Consider the following 21,888-nt stretch of genomic DNA (forward strand, 5'->3'; position numbering starts at 1 on the left):
ATCTTGATTAATTTTGGACCTTGAAATCCTTGCTTCTTTCCTTTTGAGAACGCTGTATATCTGTTGTAAATAGCTGAAAGATTAATGGAATACTAATGATGACTTCAGCCATGGAGAAAAATATTTTAATATCCTTTTTAAAAAACTGACCTTTTCTGTAAACTATAGGGAATGAATTAATAATTCATATGATGGGGTCACTCTTGTCTCCATGATATTTACTTATTCAGTTCAGACTACTGTTTATTCAGTTTATTGCCAACCTTTATTATCCATATGATGATAATATTATAGAAGTAAACTAATAGTAAAATCAGTCTATGAATAATACATGTGAGAAAAATCAGTAAAATAATTATTAACTCATGTTTTAAATGTGTCCCTGTTTCAGTGGCAATCTAGGAGTAGGTTCCACTCCTTGGGGTTAACTTAGAATCCAAGGTAGTCTTGGGACTAGCTTAGAATGCAAGAAAGGCCTGTACTTGGTGCCTAGAAGAAATTTACAGCTACTAGAAATTAATAAGAATTATCAAAATGTTAACCCTCAATTCTTCTCAGCTTCAAAAAACCCACACAAATAAATGCAGCCAAATTTCCTCAACACCTGCCATAAATAAACATATGTATGTACATATATAATATGCCGGCTCTTATAAGTTAAATTTAGCAAGCATATTTACTTGGGGGCCTTTCTTAGTTTCAGGGACTAGCTTAATAAGGTAGTAAATACTCTTTTACCTTTAGATGAGTAAGCAGAGACTAGATGAACAACCATCAGAGACAAGAGAGACAGATTCCTATGGCTGTTATATACAGTAACCGGTTATCAGTTTTGGACTTAAGGCTGGAATTCTATCTGAAGCCTTTATAATGAACAGTTGGTAGTAAGCTAGAATGAACTTCACGTATATAGGGAATGATTATTAAAAACACAATAAGGAAATGGACTTCTGAACAATAAAGCCACTTCAAAAAAGACTCGTAGATAAAAATGAAGGCTGAAAATATTGACAGAAATGTGAATCATATTCACTTAATCTTACATAACCTTCAAAGTGTCTTTTGTAAGGTTATTTGTAAGAAGTTGCTTTTTGAGGCAGCTATTTTTCAAAGATTTAATGGGGTTGTGTGTGTGTGTGATGTAACTTTTAATCTCATGACATGCTGATGAGTTAAGGGTAACTTTATTCAAATTGCTATCTATATTTTGGCATATGAAAGGTCTTGGCAAAAGAGCTTGAGAACCTCTTTCCCTTCTCCCTTTATCCTAAAGGAGAGCTAATAAAAGTCAGTGACTCAAGAATTTGTATTTTTAAAACAGTGAATATGAGACTATTTATTCTTGTTATAGAAAGTTGGACTAGATAACCTCTAAGGTCTCTTTCAAATTTTAAGATCTTTTGGTAGTTTTATTTAGCACCTGCAGCATGTATACAAGGAAATTAAAAAGTATGTCAAGCATAGTTGTTTCAGTTTTGGTATATATACTAGCAAGCATGTATTATTAGAAAGAGTTCCTGATATCAGAAAAGGCAGAAAATGATAAATACTGTGATAAACTGAGCTTTAAAGGAGAGGTCACATCTGATTTGGAGGTGGGAGCTCAGAGGTGGCTTCATAAATGAAGGAACTGATTTATGAGGATGACCTTAAGAAAAGAAAGCATTTAGGGATGGAGGGAGCAGCAAACAGTAATAGCATTTTACAGCTGAGGAAACATATTAGTCATCAAGTTCAGCAACTCATTTATGTAGTCACAGGTATGATATGAAAACCAAAAAAAAAAAAAAAACCCAGCAAAGAATAAGGAAATACTCTAATATGTCAGGAAAATACAGGATTATGAGTAGGAGAATTGAAAAGAATAAAGGTGCAACTTTCATGGGCTATGAGTACTATATGCTAGGAAATCAGAATGGAAAAGTTCTCACAAAATATCTGTTGCTTTCAGTTCTGATATTGTTGGATTGCCTTTAGAAAAACTCAAGTTGCTTTCTGCTACTGTGAAGGTGGCCCTCAAATAACCAGGGCCAAGGGACTTCCCTGGCAGTTCAGTGGTTAAGACTCTGTGCTTCTACTGTAAGGGGCATAGTTGATTGGGGAACTAAGATCCTGCATGCTGTGGGCAAAGAGAAAGCAAACAAAAACCACGGCCATGCAAGAGTATTTCATTAAATCCAATGTCATTAATGGAATTTCTGTAGAACTTCGCTTGAATAGATGACTGTAGCTCTAAAACTGGAAAGTCACCAACTGGTAAAACAACAGAATATCCAGCTTAGCTTCCTGGGGTTCTTTGGGTCATCACAGTATTTAATGTTTTCTGTTCTTTTCTTTAGTGGTTACACAGGCTGTCCTTACCCACCTGGTGGTCAGTATCCTGCCACAACAAGTTCCCAGTACCCTTCCCAGCCTCCTGTGACCACTGTTGGTAAGTACCCTTCAAAACTGTGTTTCTGCTCAGAAGGAAATTCAGTCTCCTGTTGTGAAAAGTGCATTTCACTTTTCTTTTTTATTGAGTAAGTGACATGTAACGTTGTGTAAGTTTAAGGAGTACAGTGTGTTATTTTGGTAGATTTATATATTATAATGTGATTGCATTATAGCAATATTAATCGCATAATTGTTGTACACTGTTATATTCTATATTCATTATAAAGTGAAGTGAAGTAAAGTGAAGTCGCTCAGTCATGTCCGACTCTTTGCGACCCCATGGACTGTAGCCTTCCAGGATCCTCTGTCCATGGGATTTTCTAGGCAGTATACTGGAGTGGATTGCCATTTCCTTCTCCAGGGGATCTTCCCAACCCAGGGATTGAACCCGGGTCTCTCGCACTGTAGACAGACACTTTACCATCTGAGCCACCAGGGAAGTCCATTATACTGTGCATTAGATCACTGTGGTTTACTGTTGATGCTTTTGCTGGTTAGTCACTAAGTCATGTCTGACTCTTTTGTGACCCCTTGGACTGAAGCCCACCAGGCTCCTCTGTCCACGGGGTTTCCCAGACAGGAATACTGGAGTGGGTTACCATTTCCCTAGGGCATCTTCCCAACCCAGGGATTGAATCCACATCTCCTGCATTGTCAGGTGGATTCTTTACCACTGAGTCACCAGGGAAACCCTGTGGTTTATTACTTGTTACAGATTTGTACCCTTAAATGTCATCAGTTTTATCACCCTCCTCCCATTCACTTTTACATGTGAATTGTTAGGGTACTCTTTCTTTTTAGAGCTAAAACTCTAGAAAGAGTTTTATCAGTGTCCTATACTCTAAATCTTGAAGTGATTTATCACTTCTAAGGCTCTAAATGAGCCTTCTACCAGAGCATAGAAATAAATTTGATTGATTCTTAATCACTTTTTCCTGTGTTTTTATTGGTGAACCTTGTATGTGTTGAACTATCAACAGATTCTTAGGTTTTCCAGCCTGGTTATATGTAAAGGTAGATGTGCATTTTTAGGAGAAGAAAGCACCATTGGGAAATATGAGTGGGTCAGGTAAGACCTATTATTTCTGACCAGTATTTCTTGCTTTTTTATGTTGCTTATTAGTAGAGTTACCTGAAATGTAATTTTCTTCAACTGGGAAAATGAAAGTGATACAGGAACTTCTGCAGACTCCCACCACCCTTCCTGACTATCTGCCACCACCTGTACCGCTGTATTTGCTTTTTCCCTACTCTTAAAGAGAATGGGTCTTTTCCCATTCTATTGTTTTCCTCTTTCTTTGCATTGTTCATTTAAGAAGGTCTTTGCATCTCTTCTTGCTATTCTTGAGAACTCTGCATTCAGTTGTAAATATTTTTCCCTTTCTCCCTTGCCTTTCACTTCTCTTCTTTCCTCAGCTATTTGTAAAGCGTCCTCAGACAATCACTTTGCCTTCTTGCTTTTCTTTTTCTTTGGGATGATTTTGGTCACTGTCTCCTGTACAACAATGTTATGAATCTCCTTCCATTGTTTTTTAGGCACACTCTCTGCCAGCTCTCTTTGGCATCAGTGGTTGGGGCATAGACTTGGATTACTGTCCAACATTAAACCATTAATGTTAAATGGTTGCCTTGGAAACAAACCAAGATAATTTTGTTGTTTTTGAGATTGCACCTAAGTACTGCATTTTGGACTCTTCTATTGATCATGAGGGCTACTCCATTTCTTCTAAGGGATTCTTTCCTGTGGTAGTAGGTATAATGGTCATCTGAATTAAATTTGCCGGTTCTCATCCATTTTAGTTCACTGATTGCCAAGATGTTGATGTTAACTCTTGCCATCTCCTGCTTGACCACCTCCTATTTACTTTGATTCGTGGACCTAACATTCCAGGTTCCTATGCAGTATTGTTCTTTACAGCTTTGGACTTTACTTTCATCACCAGACACATCCACAACTGAGCGTTGTTTCCGCTTTGGCCCATTTGCTTCGTTCTTCCATGGAGCTAATAATTGCCCTCTTCTCTATCCCAGATATATTGGACACCTTCCAGCCTGGGGGGCTCATCTTCTGGTGTCATATCTGTTTTGTCTTTTCATACTGTGTATGGGGTTTTCGTGTCGAGAATGCTTCCTCCATTGGACCACGATTTGTCAGAGAACTCTTTACTATGACGCATCTGTCTTAGGTGGCCCTGCACAGCACAGCCCATAGCTTCAATGAGTTATACAGGCCCCTTTGCCATGACAAGGCTGTGATCCTTGAAGGTATCACCTCCATGATGCCTACTTAATACTCTGACTTTGGCATCATCCTTGATTTTTCATCAGGAACCTGTTATTTTCAAAATATATCGAGAATCTGATCATATCCAGTGCTGATCCAAGGCACCATTCTCTCATCTGATTTACTTCAGAAACCTTCTTCTGTCCTTCCTTAGCCCCTACATCTGTTTTTAGCATAACAGCTAGAATGAGCCTATTAAAAGATAAATAAATTATATCACTTCTCTACTTAAAACTTTCCAAGGTTTTGCTGTTTCACTCAGAATTCATTCCACATTTCGAAGGCTTGGAAGGCCCTTTATGATCCTGCTTTCCTCCCCATTACTTCTGACTTCATCTCCTACTCTTTCATTTTAGGATTTGTCCACTGCCTATTTCCTTTGCAAGGAGTAGTCAGGCCTACCCTGACCAATCTATTCTCACCACAACCCTGCACACATATACAAACATGTGGAACATCTAGAAAGTTCATACAGGTTTTTCTGTAAAATGGGAAAATCCGAATGACCTTTTTGGCCAACCCAATAGACTCTTGTGAAGTTTACTTTTCTATTACATTTTCTGATAGATTGTAACCATCCTGATATCTGTTGTAAATATCCCTCCCTCCCAGCAAAAGTATTCTCTTCAGTTGTTTTTGTCATTGATACATTCTAATTATTGAGATTCTAGTGGCATTGGTTTTGTTTTTTAAAAATATTCTCATCCGTCTCATCCTTCTGTAATCAGGTCTTTTTTTTTTTTTTAACAGTGTAATTTTATTTCTCTATTTTTGACTGTGCTGGGTCTTCATTACTGTGTGCAGGCTTTGACTAGTTGTGAGCGGGGGCTGCTCTTCGTTGTGGCCACTGGCTTCTCACTGCAGTGGCTTCTTGTGGAATACAGGCTTGAGCGCACAGGCTGCAGTGGTCGTGGCACGTGGGCTCAGGAGCTGAGCTCGCAGGCTCTAGAGCACAGGTGCAGTAGTTGTGAGGCACTGGCTTAGTTGCTCTGCAGCATGTGGACTCTTCCTGCACCAGGGATCAAACCTGTATCCTCTGCATTGGCAGGCAGATCCCTTTAGCACCAGGGAAGTCCTACAGTGTAATTTAAGTGCTTGGGTCAGAAACCTGATGATGGGAGGTCTTTACTCCAATAAGCAAAACATGCTAATTCCTGTTAAGTTCTCCATTTTGGCTCAGGCATGATCAGTAAATTGATAGTGCTGTTTGATAACCCTGTATTTCTCATTGAGATGATGGTATCTGATTTGTAGAGAACCTAAGTTTCCAAAGATCTTTTATGTTAACCTATTTCAGTGCAATAGGTATGAAGCATTTTATAGCTTAGAATAAATGACATCCATATAACAAGAAATAGGAATATGGGGAAAATGGTATATTTTGGATCAAATCTAATGTTTGTTTTTAAAACAAATTATCAAAACAATGTTTTATTGTATTTCTAAGAGTACTTTCTTAGAAAGTCTAGAAACAAATTATCATTATATGATTATCTAGAATATCCTTTAATGTATGTTGCTTTTCTACCCTTTGTTGCTTGTCTGCTTGATTTTTTTTCATCATATTTTAGTAGTACATTGTGAAAAACACTCTTGAACTTCAAAATTGTCATAAAGGAAAGCAGAAACATAAATGTGTCATTTAAATATTAGAGTTCACAAGTAGTCAATATTTTCTCAGTCTGCCAGTGGTCATCAGGATTTGTGCTATTATTTTTGTACTATTTAGGCATGAGAAAGAATTAATGTGTTTATTTATCCTTTGTGGAACTTGACGGTTTAAAGATTTGCTCTTATGATATAAAACAAAGACTTGTTTCAAGGCATCATTAATTAACTCGTACCTTATTATTAGTGTGGATGCTTGTACAATATTGAACAATATTGAAGTAAAAGAACCACTTAAAATGAATTGATAGAGATTACTTTTTTTTTTAATGCAACCAACACTTTTATCTGCTTTTTTTGTTTTTGGTGACATTTATTCCCAGACTAAGTTTTTGTTTCTTCCATTTCTTCTGGGATATCTTTTTCTTCCATGCAACCTCCTTTTCTGGTTTTGGAACAGTCTGTTCTTTTTCACTTAGGATCATTTCAGTGTGGCAGGGAGAGCTCAGGTACCGCTTGATCCCACTGCGAGCTCTGTAAGTCCTGCCCCACGTTTTAGGGGCTTTGTTCACCTGGATGTGCTCAGTGAGCAGAGAATCTACATCTAAGCCCTTCAGTTCAGCTTTTTACTCTTTGCATTTTTGAGCATGTGCAGTAAAAATCCAGCACTCTTTCTGGGCCGTCAATCCTGCATCCAGCCCCAGTGTTTGGCCTGTGCGCACCTACCAACTCCACTGTTGGGATGACAGAATGGCACACGTCGCTTCTGTAGAGTGACACCCTTCAGATACTTGGTGGCTTTTTGGATACGCGTACCCTTAATGGCCTGGGCAGTTTCACAAGTGTTCTTAAAGTGAACATGAAGATTTGAACTTCTTCGTTTGCTGGATTTTGTGGGGGTTTCTGGGTCAAGTGAACAGCACATCATTTTTAGTGAATAGCACATCACCTTAGTTAGGCTGCTTACTGGAAGAGCGAGATGACATTCTGTATAGCAATCTCTTGAAATAATGCAGAAGACTGAGGATTGATGCAGATCTTGGGACTTAAGACAGCTCTTTCTGACTCCATTCCATGTAGATTTTGAACACCACTTAAAAGAAAATAAGAGAATTTGTTCTGTCATCTCATTTTATATTTTTGTTACCTCTCAGACAGCTTCTGGCCTAACCTGACCTTTAAAACTGCATCCATGAGATTGATGGTCACTGAGGGCATTGGCTCGGAGAAGGAAGTGGCACCCCACTCTAGTACTCTTGCCTCACTCCCATGGATGGAGGAGCCTGGTAGGCTGCAGTCCATGGGGTCGCTGAGGGTCAGACACGACTAAGTGACTTCACTTTAACTTTTCACTTTCATGCATTGGAGAAGGAAATGGCAACCCAGTCCAATGTTCTTGCCTGGAGAATCCCAGGGACAGGGGAGCCTGGTGGGCTGCTGCTGCTGCTAAGTCGCTTCAGTCGTGTCCGACTCTATGTGACCCCATAGACGGCAGCCCACCAGGCTCCCCCGTCCCTGGGATTCTCCAGGCAAGAACACTGGAGTGGGTTGCCATTTCCTTCTCGAGGTGGGCTACCATCTATGGGGTCTCATAGAGTCGGACACGACTGAAGCAACTTAGCAGCAGCAGCAGAGGGCGTTGACTAAGCAGTGACAGCAGCTGTTGAATAATGAAAAGCCTTTTGATGGTGCTTTTCTATCAGGTCTGATATTTTAATATTTATATTACTTAATGAGGGAAAATTTATGATCTGTAACTTAAATTCTTCCTTGAAGTTCTTGTAAGATCAGGTTTATTTTTTGGATGTCATCTTTGCACTTGACTATCAAAAACATTTTCTACTGGAAGATCAGTGGGAAAAGATGAGGAATTTGGATGGTTTTCCTGAGATTTTCTGCCCAGTATTTATTAACAAAGCATCAGAAGGAAGGTGAACTTTCCTTGATATCTAAAAAAACTGAAAATTTTTAATTTCTGTTTTTTCAGATTCAAGTATATATTTCTTAAGACTGAAACATTTTTGTTAGGACTGGGCATATAACTTTTACCAAGTTGGCATTGCCAAGACTATAAGAGAACTTGAACTCTGATCTTAAAGGCTTAAAACTACTTGACCATCACCAAATTATAAAGAATAAGTTTAGGAGACAGCATTAGTATTTGTTTGTTCTAATAGCAGATCCCAGAAAAATGCAGAAACAGGTATGAATATGTGGTCATTTGTATGTTTTCAGGGCTGAAAAACAGGCACCTTGAAAAGCTTTGGTCCCCACCAGGGCATTCCCATGGAGAAGGCCAAACTGTTGGGTAGCAAAGAGTGGCGTGATGTGGGACCAGTCACTTCCATCTTGATTCACATGTAGCGCTCTCTCTGTCAGACTCCAGTGTGCTGGTGGTGCACCCAGGTGGCAGTCTAGGAGTGATGAAGTTGTTGGATATTATAGTCCAAGTTAAGAAAGATTTAAGATGTATCAAGCGAATGTTCAAGAATGTTACTGAAGTGTGGTCCCGTGTGGTACCCAGAAAAGTGTGGTGCCACTCAGTGACACCTCCGCATGTTTTGAATATACATATGAAGAAAGTCCGTCGACATACTGGCTCCTTTATGAAGGTCATTAGAGGATGTACTGTCAGTACATCAAACACACGCATACATACACATAACACCTTTTCTTTATCTATTCATCTGTTTTTTCAGTTGAAGTGAAATGAAAGTTGCTCAGTTGTGTCCAGCTGTTTGCGACCCTGTGGACTGTACAGTCCATGGAATTCTCCAGACCAGAATACTGCAGTGGGTAGCCTTTCCCTTTTCCAGGGGATCTTCCCAACCCAGGGATCGAACCCAGGTCTCCTGCACTGCAGGCGGATTCTTTACCAGCTGAGCCACAAGGGAAGCCCTTGTGTTTTTTTTTTGTTTTTTGTTTTTTTTTAGTTATTTGTTTATTAATGTGGTCATTTAGTGTAAAATTACTGAGTGCTTGCTACGTACCAGGAGTAAGAACCCCACTGGGAACAACACAAAGTAACTTACTGCCTTCATGGAGTTTGCATTCCAGTGAGGGAAGATAGGAAACAAACTTACAGCAAATAGGCAGTGTGCCAGGTGGAGACACATGCTATCTAGAAACATTCAAATTGAAGAGGGGCACAGGAAGACGTGGAGGGGGAGGACTGCCTCCTCTTCTCACCTCCTTTGCATCCACCTTGCTTACACCACTGGCCTCCTGCAGCCCCCTGAGCAGCAAACACACTGGTCTGCTGTTTCAGCCCCATCTGTGCTCTGCTTGCTTGTATGGTGATCTGGAGATCTATTCACTGCTGTTACCTTTGCTTGAAGAGTTCTATCCAAGCCTGGAAAAAGGCTTCTACACCTTATACTTTGAGGGGGGAGTATGTTTCTGGTTCAAGCAACAGTAGCGAGGCCAGTGGTGTGAGTTAAGGGTGTGTGGGGAGATGGGGTCGGAGAGGAAACAGACCTGGCTCAGCTAAGTCCTTGTGGGTCAGGGCGAGGCCTGTGGCTTTTCCTCTGTGTGAGCTGGGGAGCCATGGGCAGGCTTTGAGCAGAGGAGTGATCTGATCTGATTGATGTTCCAACAGATACCTCTGTGTGAGACCCTGGGAGGGAATGGTGGCCTCCTTGAAAAGGCCATTAAAGGAATCCAGATCTGAGATGGTGGCCTAGACCTGTGTGAGGACAGAGGAGGTGGTCGCATGTGCTGAAGAGGGGTATCCATTCGTCTGTTGATGGATGCTGAGGTTGCTTCCATATCTTGACTATTGTAAATGATGCTACAATACATAGGGGTGCATATATCTTTTTGAATCATTGTTTTTGTTTTCTTTGGAAAAATACCCAGCAGTGGAATTGCTGTGTCACGTGGTGGTTTTGGTTTTAATTTCTTTGAGGAACCTCCATACTGTTTTCTGAGGTGGATGCACCAGTTTGCGATTATGCAGGTCCTCTTTCCTCCGCATCCTCACCAGCACCCGTTCTCCTTTTGGTAGCAGCCATTCTGACTCTGGCTTTGATTGCAGCGCTCTGATGGTCAGTGGTGTTGAGCTTGTCACGGCATCTGGGTGTCCTCGGCCCGTTTTTTACCAGGTCGTCTTTTTTGATCCTCAGTTGCATGAGTTCTTTGTATATTTTGGATCTTAACCCCTTATCAGATATATCATTTGCAGGCATCTTCTTCCATTCAGTAGGGTACCTTTTCATTTTGTTGATAGTTCTTGCTAATCAAAAGCTTTTTTCAGTTTGATGTAGTCCCATTTGTTGTTTTTTTATTGCTTGGGTTTTTTTGCGTGGGGGGGGTGGTGGTGCTTTTTTTTCTTCTTTAGGTTCCCTTACCTGAGGAAGCATATCCAAAAAAATGTGAAGACCAGTGTCAAACAGAGTATACTGCCTATGTTTTCTTTTTTTTTTTTTAAGTTTCTTTCTTACAGTTAGTTGTATTTAGATATAATTGACATATAGTACTGTATAAGTTTAAAATGTACAGCATAATGATTTGACTTACGTACATCATGAAGTGATTACCACAGTAAGTTTAATGAACATCTGTCATCTCCTATAGATACAAAAGGAAAAAAATACTTTAAGGAAAAAAATACTAAAAAAATAAGAACTCTTTAGGATTTACTCTTAACAGGTTTCCCATATGGCAGTGTTAATTACATTGATCATGCTGTGTGTTTCACTCCTAGTATTGCCTGTGTTTTCCTCTAGGAGTCTTGTTTCAGGACTTACAAACATTTAAGTTTAATTCATTTTGAGTTTATTTTTGTATATAGTGTGAGAAAGTAGTTCAGTTTGATTCTTTTACACAAAGCTGTCCAGTGTTTCCGAAACCACTAACTGAAGAGGCTGTCTTTTTCCCGTTCTGTATTCTTGCCTCCTTTGTCAGAGATCAATTGACCATGTGAGTGTGGGTTTATTTCTGGGCTGTCTGTTGTGTCCCATTAATCTGTCTGTTTTTATCCCAGCACCATAGTGTTTAGATTACTGAAAAGCTTTGTAGTATAGTTTGAAATCATGGAGCACGATACCTCTGGTTTTGTTCTTATTATAGAATTTTTTAATTGTGCTCTTTCACAAAATAATCTTAAGGAATGACTGATTCTGACCCATTTTTTTAAGGATGGAATCTGTCCCTCAGATTAATTGGCCTTTGTGCTTAAACCTTGCTGGTAGCATCTTTCATTATTATGATAGTAGCAGCATTTTTTTAAAAATAGTTACTACTTTGGTATCCTATTTTAATAAGGTCTGTTGAACTGTTATGTAAATTAATTTAAATCTTTTTTTCTGCTGTGTGTTTATTTTCAAGAAGTGTTAACCTGCTTATGTTTTCCTTTTTTCTCATTGGTTGTGGTTATGGAAACTTCAGAGTATTGCTCTACTAGTATTTAAAAGATTTTTAAAAAATTAAGGTCCCCTGATCTTTTTGGGAGAAAGTTCCGTGACCTGCCCAGAGCCTGGCCAGTAGTATCAGAAGCTTACTTGTTCATAGACTATAAATAAAAAGCCCTTTGTACACAGCTTAATGAATTTGCTTGATTTGTGTTTAGTAGCATAAATCAGAATGACTTTGCTCATATAGTCGTTTGAAATGTTTCTGTTTTAGAGCGACCTGTTTTTTTGTTTTTATTATAAAAGGAACTAATATGAGCTTGATCCGGTGATCCCCAGGGTCCGCTTGACCTAGTTTCTGAGTAGTTGGTCATTAAGCTTCTGTTTCAGATTGCTTAGGCTCTGTAATTTGCTCTGTAGCATGAATGTCATTATTACTGAAGTTGATTATGTGAGTCTTGAGCAGGTAACATCAGAAGTAAAAATGCTGGGGGGGCAAATGACTCACTTTTGCTGGTTAGATGTGAGGTCAGAAAAGTTACTAGTTATTTTGTATTTTTCTTTGGGGTTACTATGGATTCTTTCTCTAATGAATTTCTTTTTGAGTTGTAGGAAGTAGTGATCATCAGTAAGTATTGTTAGGAGATAAATAAAACTGATTATCTTTAAATGTTTAAAAAATGGTTCTAAATCAGAAAGTGCACTTTACTGGCCCAAATTATTGATTGAATTATCAGATTCACTGAGTAGAGTACTGGTTTCCTAATACTAGAAAAATTATCTCACTTCTTAAGGATTAAGGTTAGTGATTGAATCCTGTCTGACATTTAAATGAAGTTTTGTTTAGGATTGTTTCTTAAAATCTCTGTTACCTTTTCAATTGCTGCTAATCTGGAGTTGTAGAAGGGCACTCCTGAAATCTGATTCTGCATGAGTAAAAGGTCAGTGTGTAGGGACTTGAGGTTTGGCAGTTTGCCACAAACTCTTATTAATCCAAGGCTCATTATAACAGAAATTAAAATTTCTCTTAAGACATTTGAGAAGAAAAAAAGATTTTTTGAAAAGTGATCAGGAAGAAGAAAAGAATTTTCTACCAACTTTTTTCTTGTTTATATAAACAATCTCTTTTTTAATGTATTTTATTATTTTTCATTTTTAATAGGATAATCGCTCTACATTGTGCTGATTTCTGCTATACCTCATGTATCAGTCATCACTGTGTATATATATATATCCCCTCCCTCTAAAGCCTCCCTCCCGCCCCCCATAAACAATCTCTTTAAGTGTCATGGCTCATTTAATTTTGAACTTTAATCTGGGCTTTTCTCTTGGCATTCACATTTCATAACTTAATTACAATTCATTTCTTCTATTTAGAAAGTAGATAGATGTTAAAATGTTCAGATATACTGAACATGTCTGTGTGTGGTAAGGCAGAGGACTAGGTCTAGACTTGGCGTTTCTAGGCTCCTCGGGTGAACTGTGACCTTTGTTGAAAGCCAAGTGACTGCTGCCTCAGCTTCCTTCCCATTTTGAATGATAGTGGCTTTAGCTGGAAACTTATTTGGAAGGACTTATTTGGTCCTGTATGGTAGCATTTCATTTGCCCTAATATATTTTATAAGAGAAACAATATAAATTCCAGGACATAAATTTTTTTAATTGGGATTTGAAAATTTAGCATCAGTATAACTTGATCCATTTTAATGTAATAATTTTAGCAAAGTTTGTTGATGTGTTTGTACGTAAAACATCCAGACTAGTTATAAGAAGACCCTCAAGTTTGTACTAGTTCAGATCATCTCTGCACAGATGAATGGGACACTTTGATGGCATGTGATTGACCACACGTTTGAATGCCTGACCATATTCATATCATTTGGGTTCCTAGTCACTGGGAATAGTTTTGTTGTATCTCACAGGAATCATAGTAACATTTCAGATGGGCGTAATAAGAAAGTTCTTTCAGAAAAAAGTTTTAAAATTCCTATTTTTAAAGCATCTATCATAAAATGAGGGCTTAGTGAAATACCATCTCTAGTCATTATTTTGTAAATCACCTTGTGAGCACAAAATTCTAAGCTGTTGTACCCTTTTTTGCTGTCACTTAGGACTTAAATAGATTAGTGCAAAACTAGAGATTTTGATTTGGCATAAATTCTGTCCAAATGAAGTGTTTTTTTTTTTTAAGTCTTTCTTAAAAATTGAAGTATGGTTGGTTTATAAGGTTAGTTGCTACTGTACAGCTGAATGACTGTTATACAAGTGTATACACACGTTGCTTTTCGTTTTCTTTTCCACTGTGCTCTGTCTCAGGACATTGAATATACTCCCCTGTGCTGTACAGTAGGACCTCCCCGGCTTGTCTGCTGACCCCACACTCTCGCCGTCTCTCTCCCACCGCCTCCTTGGCAGCCCCCAGCCTGCTCTCTGTGTCACTGCTTGTGACTCATGGATAGGTTCATCTGTGCCACGTGTTAGATATAAGTGCTACCATGTGGTGTTTGTCTTTCTCTTTGTGACTTCCCTTCGTGTGACTCTCATTGCATCCATGTTGCTGCAGATGGCATTATTTAGTTCTTTTGTAGCTGAGTGGTATTGTTGTATATATATATTGTATCCTCTTTATCCACTCATCTTGATGGGCATTTAGATTGTCTCCATGCCTTGACTGTTGTGAGTGTGCTGCTGTGAGCATTGGGGTACGTGTCTTTTTTTAACTACAATTTTTTCCAGGCATACGCCCAGGAGTGGAATTGCTGGATCATATGGTAATTCTAGTTTTAGTTTTCTGAGGAACCTCCAAGCTGTTTTCCACAGTGGCTACACCAACTTACACTCCCACCAACCGTGTAGGAGGTTTCCATTTTCTGCATACCCTCTCTAGCATTTGTAATTAGTAGACTTTTTAATGTGACTGGTGTGGGGTGATACCTCATTGTAGTTTTTTCATTTCTCTATAATAATTAGTGATGTTGAGCATCTTTTTGTGTGCCTATTGACCATCTGTATTCTTCTTTGGAGAAATGTCTACTTAGGTCTTCTGCCCATCTTTCAGTGGATTGTGTTTTTGTTGTCAAGGTAGATGCGCTGTTTGTATATTTTGGAAATTTAAGCCCGTGTCGCATGCATCATTTGCAAATATTTTCTCTCATTCTGTGGGTTGTCTTTCCGTTTGGTTTATGATTTCCTTTGCTGTGCAAAAGCTTGTAAGTTTGATTAGGTCCCATTTGCTTATTTTCATTTTTATTTCTATTGTCTTGGGAGATTGACATCAATTTATGTCAAAAATGTTTTGTCTAAAACAGCTAAATCTTTAAGTCATACTGAGAGGAAAGCAGGTTGTCTTCCTGAGGGAAGTGAGTGCTTTTGAATAGTGAGGAGTCAGGCACATAATTAAAGGATTAGGATTCTTGTTCCAAAGCAGAATGGGAGAAGAGAGTGGAAGACTCCCATCTGGTAGTTTCAGTCTTTGAACATGTTCTGAGGACTTTTGTTTTTGTTTTTTCTTTTATGAGAAGATGGTTAAAGAGGGCTTAGGGCTTCAGGAAAGAATCCAGAGGATCAGGTTTGGTTTAGGTTCCGGCAGACAAGGCCTTTGGAATATGCCGGCGATCTGACACAACGAGAGAGAGGCCGTCGTGGCAGGCAGCCTGTGCTCAGGACCAAGAGATGGGCAGGGGTTAGGGCTGGGGGAGATGCTCATGGGGACAGGAGTGGGAGAATCGAGAGGCTAAAGCTACGAGGAGGAATGAGTGGAGATACGAATTGGTGAATTCGGGGAGGTCGCTAAGAGTCATCCGGTGTCTGTACAAGACGATGAGAATAGAGAGGTGGTCACTGAGGAAGATTTTGGGAAAACTTGAGGGGAAGGAGCCCAGAGATGATACAGTAACTGGTAAATTGATGAGAACGCTTTGGAAAAGTCAGGTATTAAGAGGTCAGGGATGTGAAAAATAAGACCTCAAGTTACCCTCTGGCTTTACAACTCTGAATTCCGAAGCACACATCTGAAAGTTAATAGTTTTGCTTCTCAAAAATGTGAAATAATAAGCTGACATACTTTTGTAAAATTGGAAGTAAATTCTGAAAAGCATATATGGATTTATATGGTAATAATCAAAAGTATTAATTGCCTCTTTGTAAATGCTGGAGTATGGGTGCTGTTTGGGCGCTTCTTAGCGGGACGTTCCTAAGAGGAAAGAGGGAGACTTAGCAGGAGAGTCTGACGGTGGGCTCTTCTTTTTACCGCATACATGCAGCGTCCTTAGCACAGATGGACAGAGGACACTCCTCAGGGAAACCTGGCCATGGGAGGTGCTGTCTGTGCTCATTTTCACTTGCAAGAAGAATAGAATCCAAGTGACAAAAAACAGTTCTTCGGTGGTAGAAACAAAAAAAGGGGGGGAAACAGAACCGTAGACTTAGACTCTGTTTTTGAAACCAGTGACATCTGAGGACGCCAAGGTCTCCCAGTGTCATTTACAAAAGCTTGGAAAAGCATTCAGGGTATCCTGGTTACGGGCCGGCTTCTGGGAGAAGACAGCGTTACTAATCAAAAACTAAAAAGTGGAGTGACCAGATCAGCATATGGAATAGCAAGAGCTGTGATTAGATGGCAGTAGGGAGCGCAGGTGGTGCTGGCTACACTGTAGTTTGAACAGTGCAGTTTCCTTTTAGAAACCTCGCACTTTGCATGGGACCAGGAATGGGCCTGTGATGGATGAGAACACGAGTGCTGAGAATCTGGGTACATTTTTACAAACCGACTTAAAGGTCCCACCCCCACCCCACTCCCCAGTAAGTAGAACTCAGCATCAAGGTGATAAAAATTTTCAGCTCAGAGTGGAAGTGATACTGTTAGTCTGTAATCATTCTTTATTCATTGTAAGCAATAAAGGTAATTATAATTCCCCACATGGTGTTCTGTCATCAAACATAACTGAAAATCAAAATACCGTGTCTCATTTGCTGATTTATGACCCTAGCTGAAGAACACTGGTAGTCATAAAAAGTATCTATGCTTATATTAAAGGGAGGAACCTTTTCAAAAAAATATCTGAGGGGTAAGTCTTATATAAGACACTGATTAGGAAGGTAAAGAGTAAAGAATCTGAGAATAGAAGTTTATCAGCTGAATTTTTTGGATGGTGTTCTCTTTTGCACATCTCTTCTTTCCTGTTCTTTTGGTAATGGAATAAACATCTTACAGAAGGGTAGCCGTATTAACCTCTACATTGGTTTAAGGAAACTGCCCATTCTCAATCTTAATGGCCTCTAGAGTGGGTGGTGCCTTTTTCCTTCAGCTTAGCAGTAAAGCCTGAGAATGGACTTGACCTGAATCAGATGTTTTTCCTTGGTATAAATTTGTTGTTCCATTTGTTGGAGATTTAGGGATCTTTGTAATCTATAGAGATACCTGTAGAGGCTCTCAATGAGCCTCCGCCTCATTGAGAAAATAGCTAATTGTTTGGGCTGTAAGTGAAGAAAGTGGGTAAATATGGATAAACAGTAATCTCAAATTGCAGTACTGGAGAAGACTCTTGGGAGTCCCTTGGACTGCAGGGAGATCAAACCAGTCAGTCCTACAGGAAATCAACCCTGAATAGTCATTGGAAGGACTGATGTTGAATCTCCAATACTTTAGCCACCTTTTGTGAAGAACCAACTCATTGGCAAAGACCCTGATGCTGGGAAAGATTGAGGCAAAAGGAGAAGTGGGCAGTGGTGGATAAGACGGTTAGCATCACCATCTCAGTGGACATGAGTTGAGCAAACGCCGGGAGATAGTGGAGGACAGAGGAGCCTGCATGCTGCAGTCCCATGGGATTGCAAAGAGCTGGACATGACTTAGTGACTGAACAAGAAGTAACCTCTCATGGGGAGAGTATTTCTGAATCAGCTCCTGTTTTAATGTTATGTTTAATGATATGGCATACAGCATTTTCTTCCCTCACACTTTGAAAGTGTAGACTCGTATTTTGTCCTGTTTTGTGATGATTCCCGTGAAAGGAATAGAGAGAGACTGGGAAGTAAGCAAGCATTTTGCCTTTTCCTCTTGCAGGTCCCAGTAGGGATGGCACAATCAGCGAGGACACTATCCGAGCCTCTCTCATCTCAGCGGTCAGCGACAAACTGAGATGGCGGATGAAGGAGGAAATGGATCGTGCCCAGGCAGAACTCAATGCCTTGAAACGAACAGAGGAAGACCTGAAAAAAGGTCACCAGAAACTCGAAGAGATGGTTAACCGTTTAGATCAAGAAGTAGTAAGTAACTCATTGCATAACTGCACTATTTTAATTGTAGCTATGGCAAAGTTTTCTGTATGTACTATGGCTACCCTGAGTACTGTGGGTATTAGAGTTCAGACGATTGTACACAACTCTTTAAGCACTTGAACATAGCTCCTATACAGCTTGTTAAAAAACGGAGCCTATGATTGAAATATAGTCTTTGACTGGGAAGTGGATGTATTTGGAGGATTTTTCGCTTGCACCTTCACACTGCGGGATAATGTTTTGACCCATAGGAGGACTGTTGGAGTGTTGATGTTACCAGACAGTTAACCAGAAATAAGAATTTGAGAGTTCTAAGCCATGATAAAGATCTGCAGACTCAGGGTGCAGACTTAAGGATCAGTTCTTTTTTGTTTGCAAACATTGTTTGAACTATATGTAAAGTGTCTTTGGTATGCAACCTTTAGCTCTTCAGCTTTCTCACGTTTTTATCAGACTGCTGTGCCCTGAAGAGTCAGTATAAGTCAGTCCTGTGACTTCTTTTGTTTAAAGATGTATAATTTGAGTACCAGCTTCACTTTTCACTTTCATTCTTGTGAGGGAGAATCTGTTCCAGTAAGTGTGCGTTTTTGATGAAAGGATAGAGAGTTTATTGAGTGTTTGAGGGCTTTGGAGAAAGTGATTTGTATGTACATGTTAGCCTAATAAATGGTTCTAGTGTGTAAAATGAGCTGCTCGATGGTCAGCTATTTTCAAACATTGAGGAAAGTGGCACCAGTACAGTTCAGAGCCCGCAACCACCACCTGCTATATCTTGGGACTAAAATTCAAGTGTTTGTGGAGTTCTGTGCATTGAATTGTCTGTGCAGACTGGGGAAAGTTGTTCCTCTGAGGCAGATGTCCCCTTGTTTTGAAAGAAGGGCCTCTTTTATGATTTTAATATAAGAAACCTCCTGCTGGAACGTGTCTTGTGTGAAGGTTTAGTTTGCAGTGTTTATCACTGGTAAGTGACAGGCTTATCACTGCCGCCAAAAGTGCTCAGCTTAGCATCTCCTGTTTGCACTTAGCTTATTAGAGCACACCTTTTCCTCTAGCTTTGAAATGTGTTATATTTGAAACGTGAATCTCATCCATGAGTTGTTTAAGCATTGTTTTATTAGCAATTCTGCTTCTGTGCAGTTGGGTTGTAGATGTCTGACAGACGGATAATTACAATTAGTGTAAAATCATCATGCTTGGACTATTCTGTTTTCAGGCTGAGGTTGATAAAAACATAGAACTTTTGAGAAAGAAGGATGAAGAACTCAGTTCTGCCCTGGAGAAAATGGAAAATCAATCTGAAAACAATGATATTGATGAAGTTATCATTCCCACAGCCCCTCTATACAAACAGATCCTAAATCTGTATGCAGAGGAAAATGCTATTGAAGACACTATTTTTTACCTGGGAGAAGCCTTGAGGCGGGGAGTAATAGACCTAGATGTCTTCCTGAAGGTATGTCTTCTTCACTCTGCTTTCCAGAGTTTTGGAACGTTTTAGAACCACTGTTGCTGGAAACCACAAATCAAGAGGGTTTGTCTGTAGGGGATGAGTTAAAATTCTTTTTCTTTCCAAAAGTGAGCAGGTGGGGTAAATGGCTGTGAGCAGTGTCTTCCCACCTACAGAGAGGACTGAGGATAATCTGAGTATGGGAAGAAAAGTGGGCTTAGTGGCTGCAGTTCCTAGCCCAAGGTGGCATCAAGCTGAATGTAATTCTTCTTACTGCTGCACCCGGGTGGATCAGCAGGCACAGTCAGATTTCCATTCTTTCAGGTCACACCATCTAAATTAAGATCATCGACTGCCCCATCCTTGTTGCTTTTTTTTTCCCTCTGTTAATTTTCTTAGACTTGCATACTTTTATACCTGTTTCCCCTTGTAGAGTATTGGGTTTGCCCTGCTAGCAATAGGGCCTTCTAAATGATTATTCCAGGCTTAATGCTACTGTACAGACGTGGAAGAGCTGTAAGCCAAGTTTGGCTACTGTTCTCTGTTAGGTCATGAGGAGCATGGCTTTAGGGATAACAGCCACCCTTTGGATATTCAGTACAGCTGCTTCTGATGCTTCAGGGTGCCTGCAAGGCTGGTCAGGTTGCTTGCTGACCCTGCCTGTCTCACTGTGAGTGTATGGCCAAACCACTCTTGGACCTGGTAGAAGCATATAAATAGCTGGGACCCAAGAGAGGGCTCCCTTTCTGCACACTGTCCTCTGCTTGGGTGGCATAACTTAGGCCAAGATAAACATGGAGAGGTGAGAAAAGGATGCTGTTTGCTAGGCGCTGGACCAAAGGTGGCCTTGTGCTGCTCATCCCTGCCCTTCCCCTTTTTTAGCTAAGTAGTGACAAACAGTTCTAAAAGTTTTTTAACTTTTGTTAGGATCACAGTACAAGTTTCCCAGGCATCTTGGTTGTCTCAAGATGTAGCTTGAACTGAGCCAGATCCTGCATGGGGGTGCTTTCCCTGTGACACATTGTATGGTCTCAGAAGACTACTTTCCTGAATACAAGTGTGTTAGTTGCTCAGTTGTGTCCAACTCTTTGTGACCTCATTGGCTGTAGCCCATCAGGCTCTTCTGTCCATGGAATTCTCCAGGCAAGAGAGTGGGTAGCCATTCTCTTCTCCAGGAGATCTTCCTGTCCCAGGGATTGAACGCGTTTCTCCTGCATTGCAGGCAGATTCTTTACCATCTGAGTCGCCAGGAAAGCCTCCGCAGGTTCCTTAACATAGCCTGCCAGCATCAATCCAGTGAGTTAACAGCCACATAAAATGTAGTATTGGGCTCCAGAGGACCATTAAGGAGTTCAGGGTTCCTAACTCCCATCTAGGTTACAAACTGTCTGCTAGTTTATGCCTGGACCTGGATAAGGGCTAGTCTAAACTGTTTAACTTCTTCCCCCTCACAGCATGTACGTCTTCTGTCCCGTAAACAGTTCCAGCTGAGGGCACTAATGCAGAAAGCAAGAAAGACTGCCGGTCTCAGTGACCTCTACTGACTTCTCTGATACCAGATGGGAGACTGAACTCTTCTAAAGTATTCTTTTCTTCTCTTCCTTTCTCTTATATCAGTAGGTGCCCAAAATAAGTTATTGCAGTTTATCATTCAAGTGTAAAATATTTTGAATCAATAATATATTTTCTGTTTTCTTTTGGTAAAGACTGGCTTTTATTAATGCACTTTCTATCCTCTGTAAACTCTTTTTGTGCTGAATGTTGGGACTGACTATGCTAAATAAAATTTGTTGCATAATTTTTCTCTTCTTTACTCAACAGAATATATGAAACAAAACATGTGAAACCTTAGTAAAGCTCAGCTTCTAATTTAGCGAAGTATAATATCCATCATGAGTTGAAATCTAGTATTATTCTCTAGCATATAATGTGGATTCTACTCAATATGGGATATAATACATAGAAATCCAAATGTTCAAATGTTTGGATTTGAATGACTTTTTCTGTGAAAGGTCCTCATATCCTCCTGCCAATTCTGTGTAGTTTTTTCCCTTTCCAGACCTGACAGAACCATAACTGTTTTCATCATGAGAGTAGCAGAGTGGCCAGTGCCAAGCTACACATCTGAGGGTTTATGGTAACTCAGCAGGATGACCTGGCCACGATTGAGGAGGAAGGTACAGTGTACACTGCCTGTCTGCACTTACTGTCGTTTACAGCCAGTCTCCCTGGTGAGTGACTCTGGGTAAGACTGTGGTCACCCACCTGTGACCGATATGTCCCATAGAGCTAACCCAGCAGAACAGAGTGTTCTCTGTCAGATGAGAGCTGGAAGGTTCTAAAGAAACGAATGTTCTAATTTAAGATACTTTAAGGTATGTAGGGTGTGAAGCAATCTTTCCCAAGAGAAGACAGACCAATTTGGTCTCATCACTGAAGAGTTTATACAGTTTAAATCTTAAAAAATTAAAATCTACTTGTAAAAG

The 21,888-nt window shown here is 39.9% G+C and overlaps 1 protein-coding gene across 1 annotated transcript in view; it reads left to right on the top strand.

The window, feature by feature from the left end:
- TSG101 (tumor susceptibility 101) overlaps nucleotides 1–21,200 on the top strand; it is a 43,007-nt gene extending 21,807 nt beyond the window's left edge. The window contains exons 7-10 of the mRNA XM_069565047.1: nucleotides 2,340–2,431; nucleotides 17,741–17,943; nucleotides 19,169–19,408; nucleotides 20,857–21,200. Coding sequence (XP_069421148.1) covers nucleotides 2,340–2,431; nucleotides 17,741–17,943; nucleotides 19,169–19,408; nucleotides 20,857–20,946 — 625 coding nt within the window. The 3' untranslated portion in view covers nucleotides 20,947–21,200. The remainder of the gene's footprint in view (nucleotides 1–2,339; nucleotides 2,432–17,740; nucleotides 17,944–19,168; nucleotides 19,409–20,856) is intronic.
- Nucleotides 21,201–21,888: the final 688 nt, after the last annotated feature.

Source organism: Ovis canadensis, chromosome 21, assembly GCF_042477335.2.
Source record: "Ovis canadensis isolate MfBH-ARS-UI-01 breed Bighorn chromosome 21, ARS-UI_OviCan_v2, whole genome shotgun sequence".
NCBI classification, from domain to species: domain Eukaryota; kingdom Metazoa; phylum Chordata; class Mammalia; order Artiodactyla; family Bovidae; genus Ovis; species Ovis canadensis.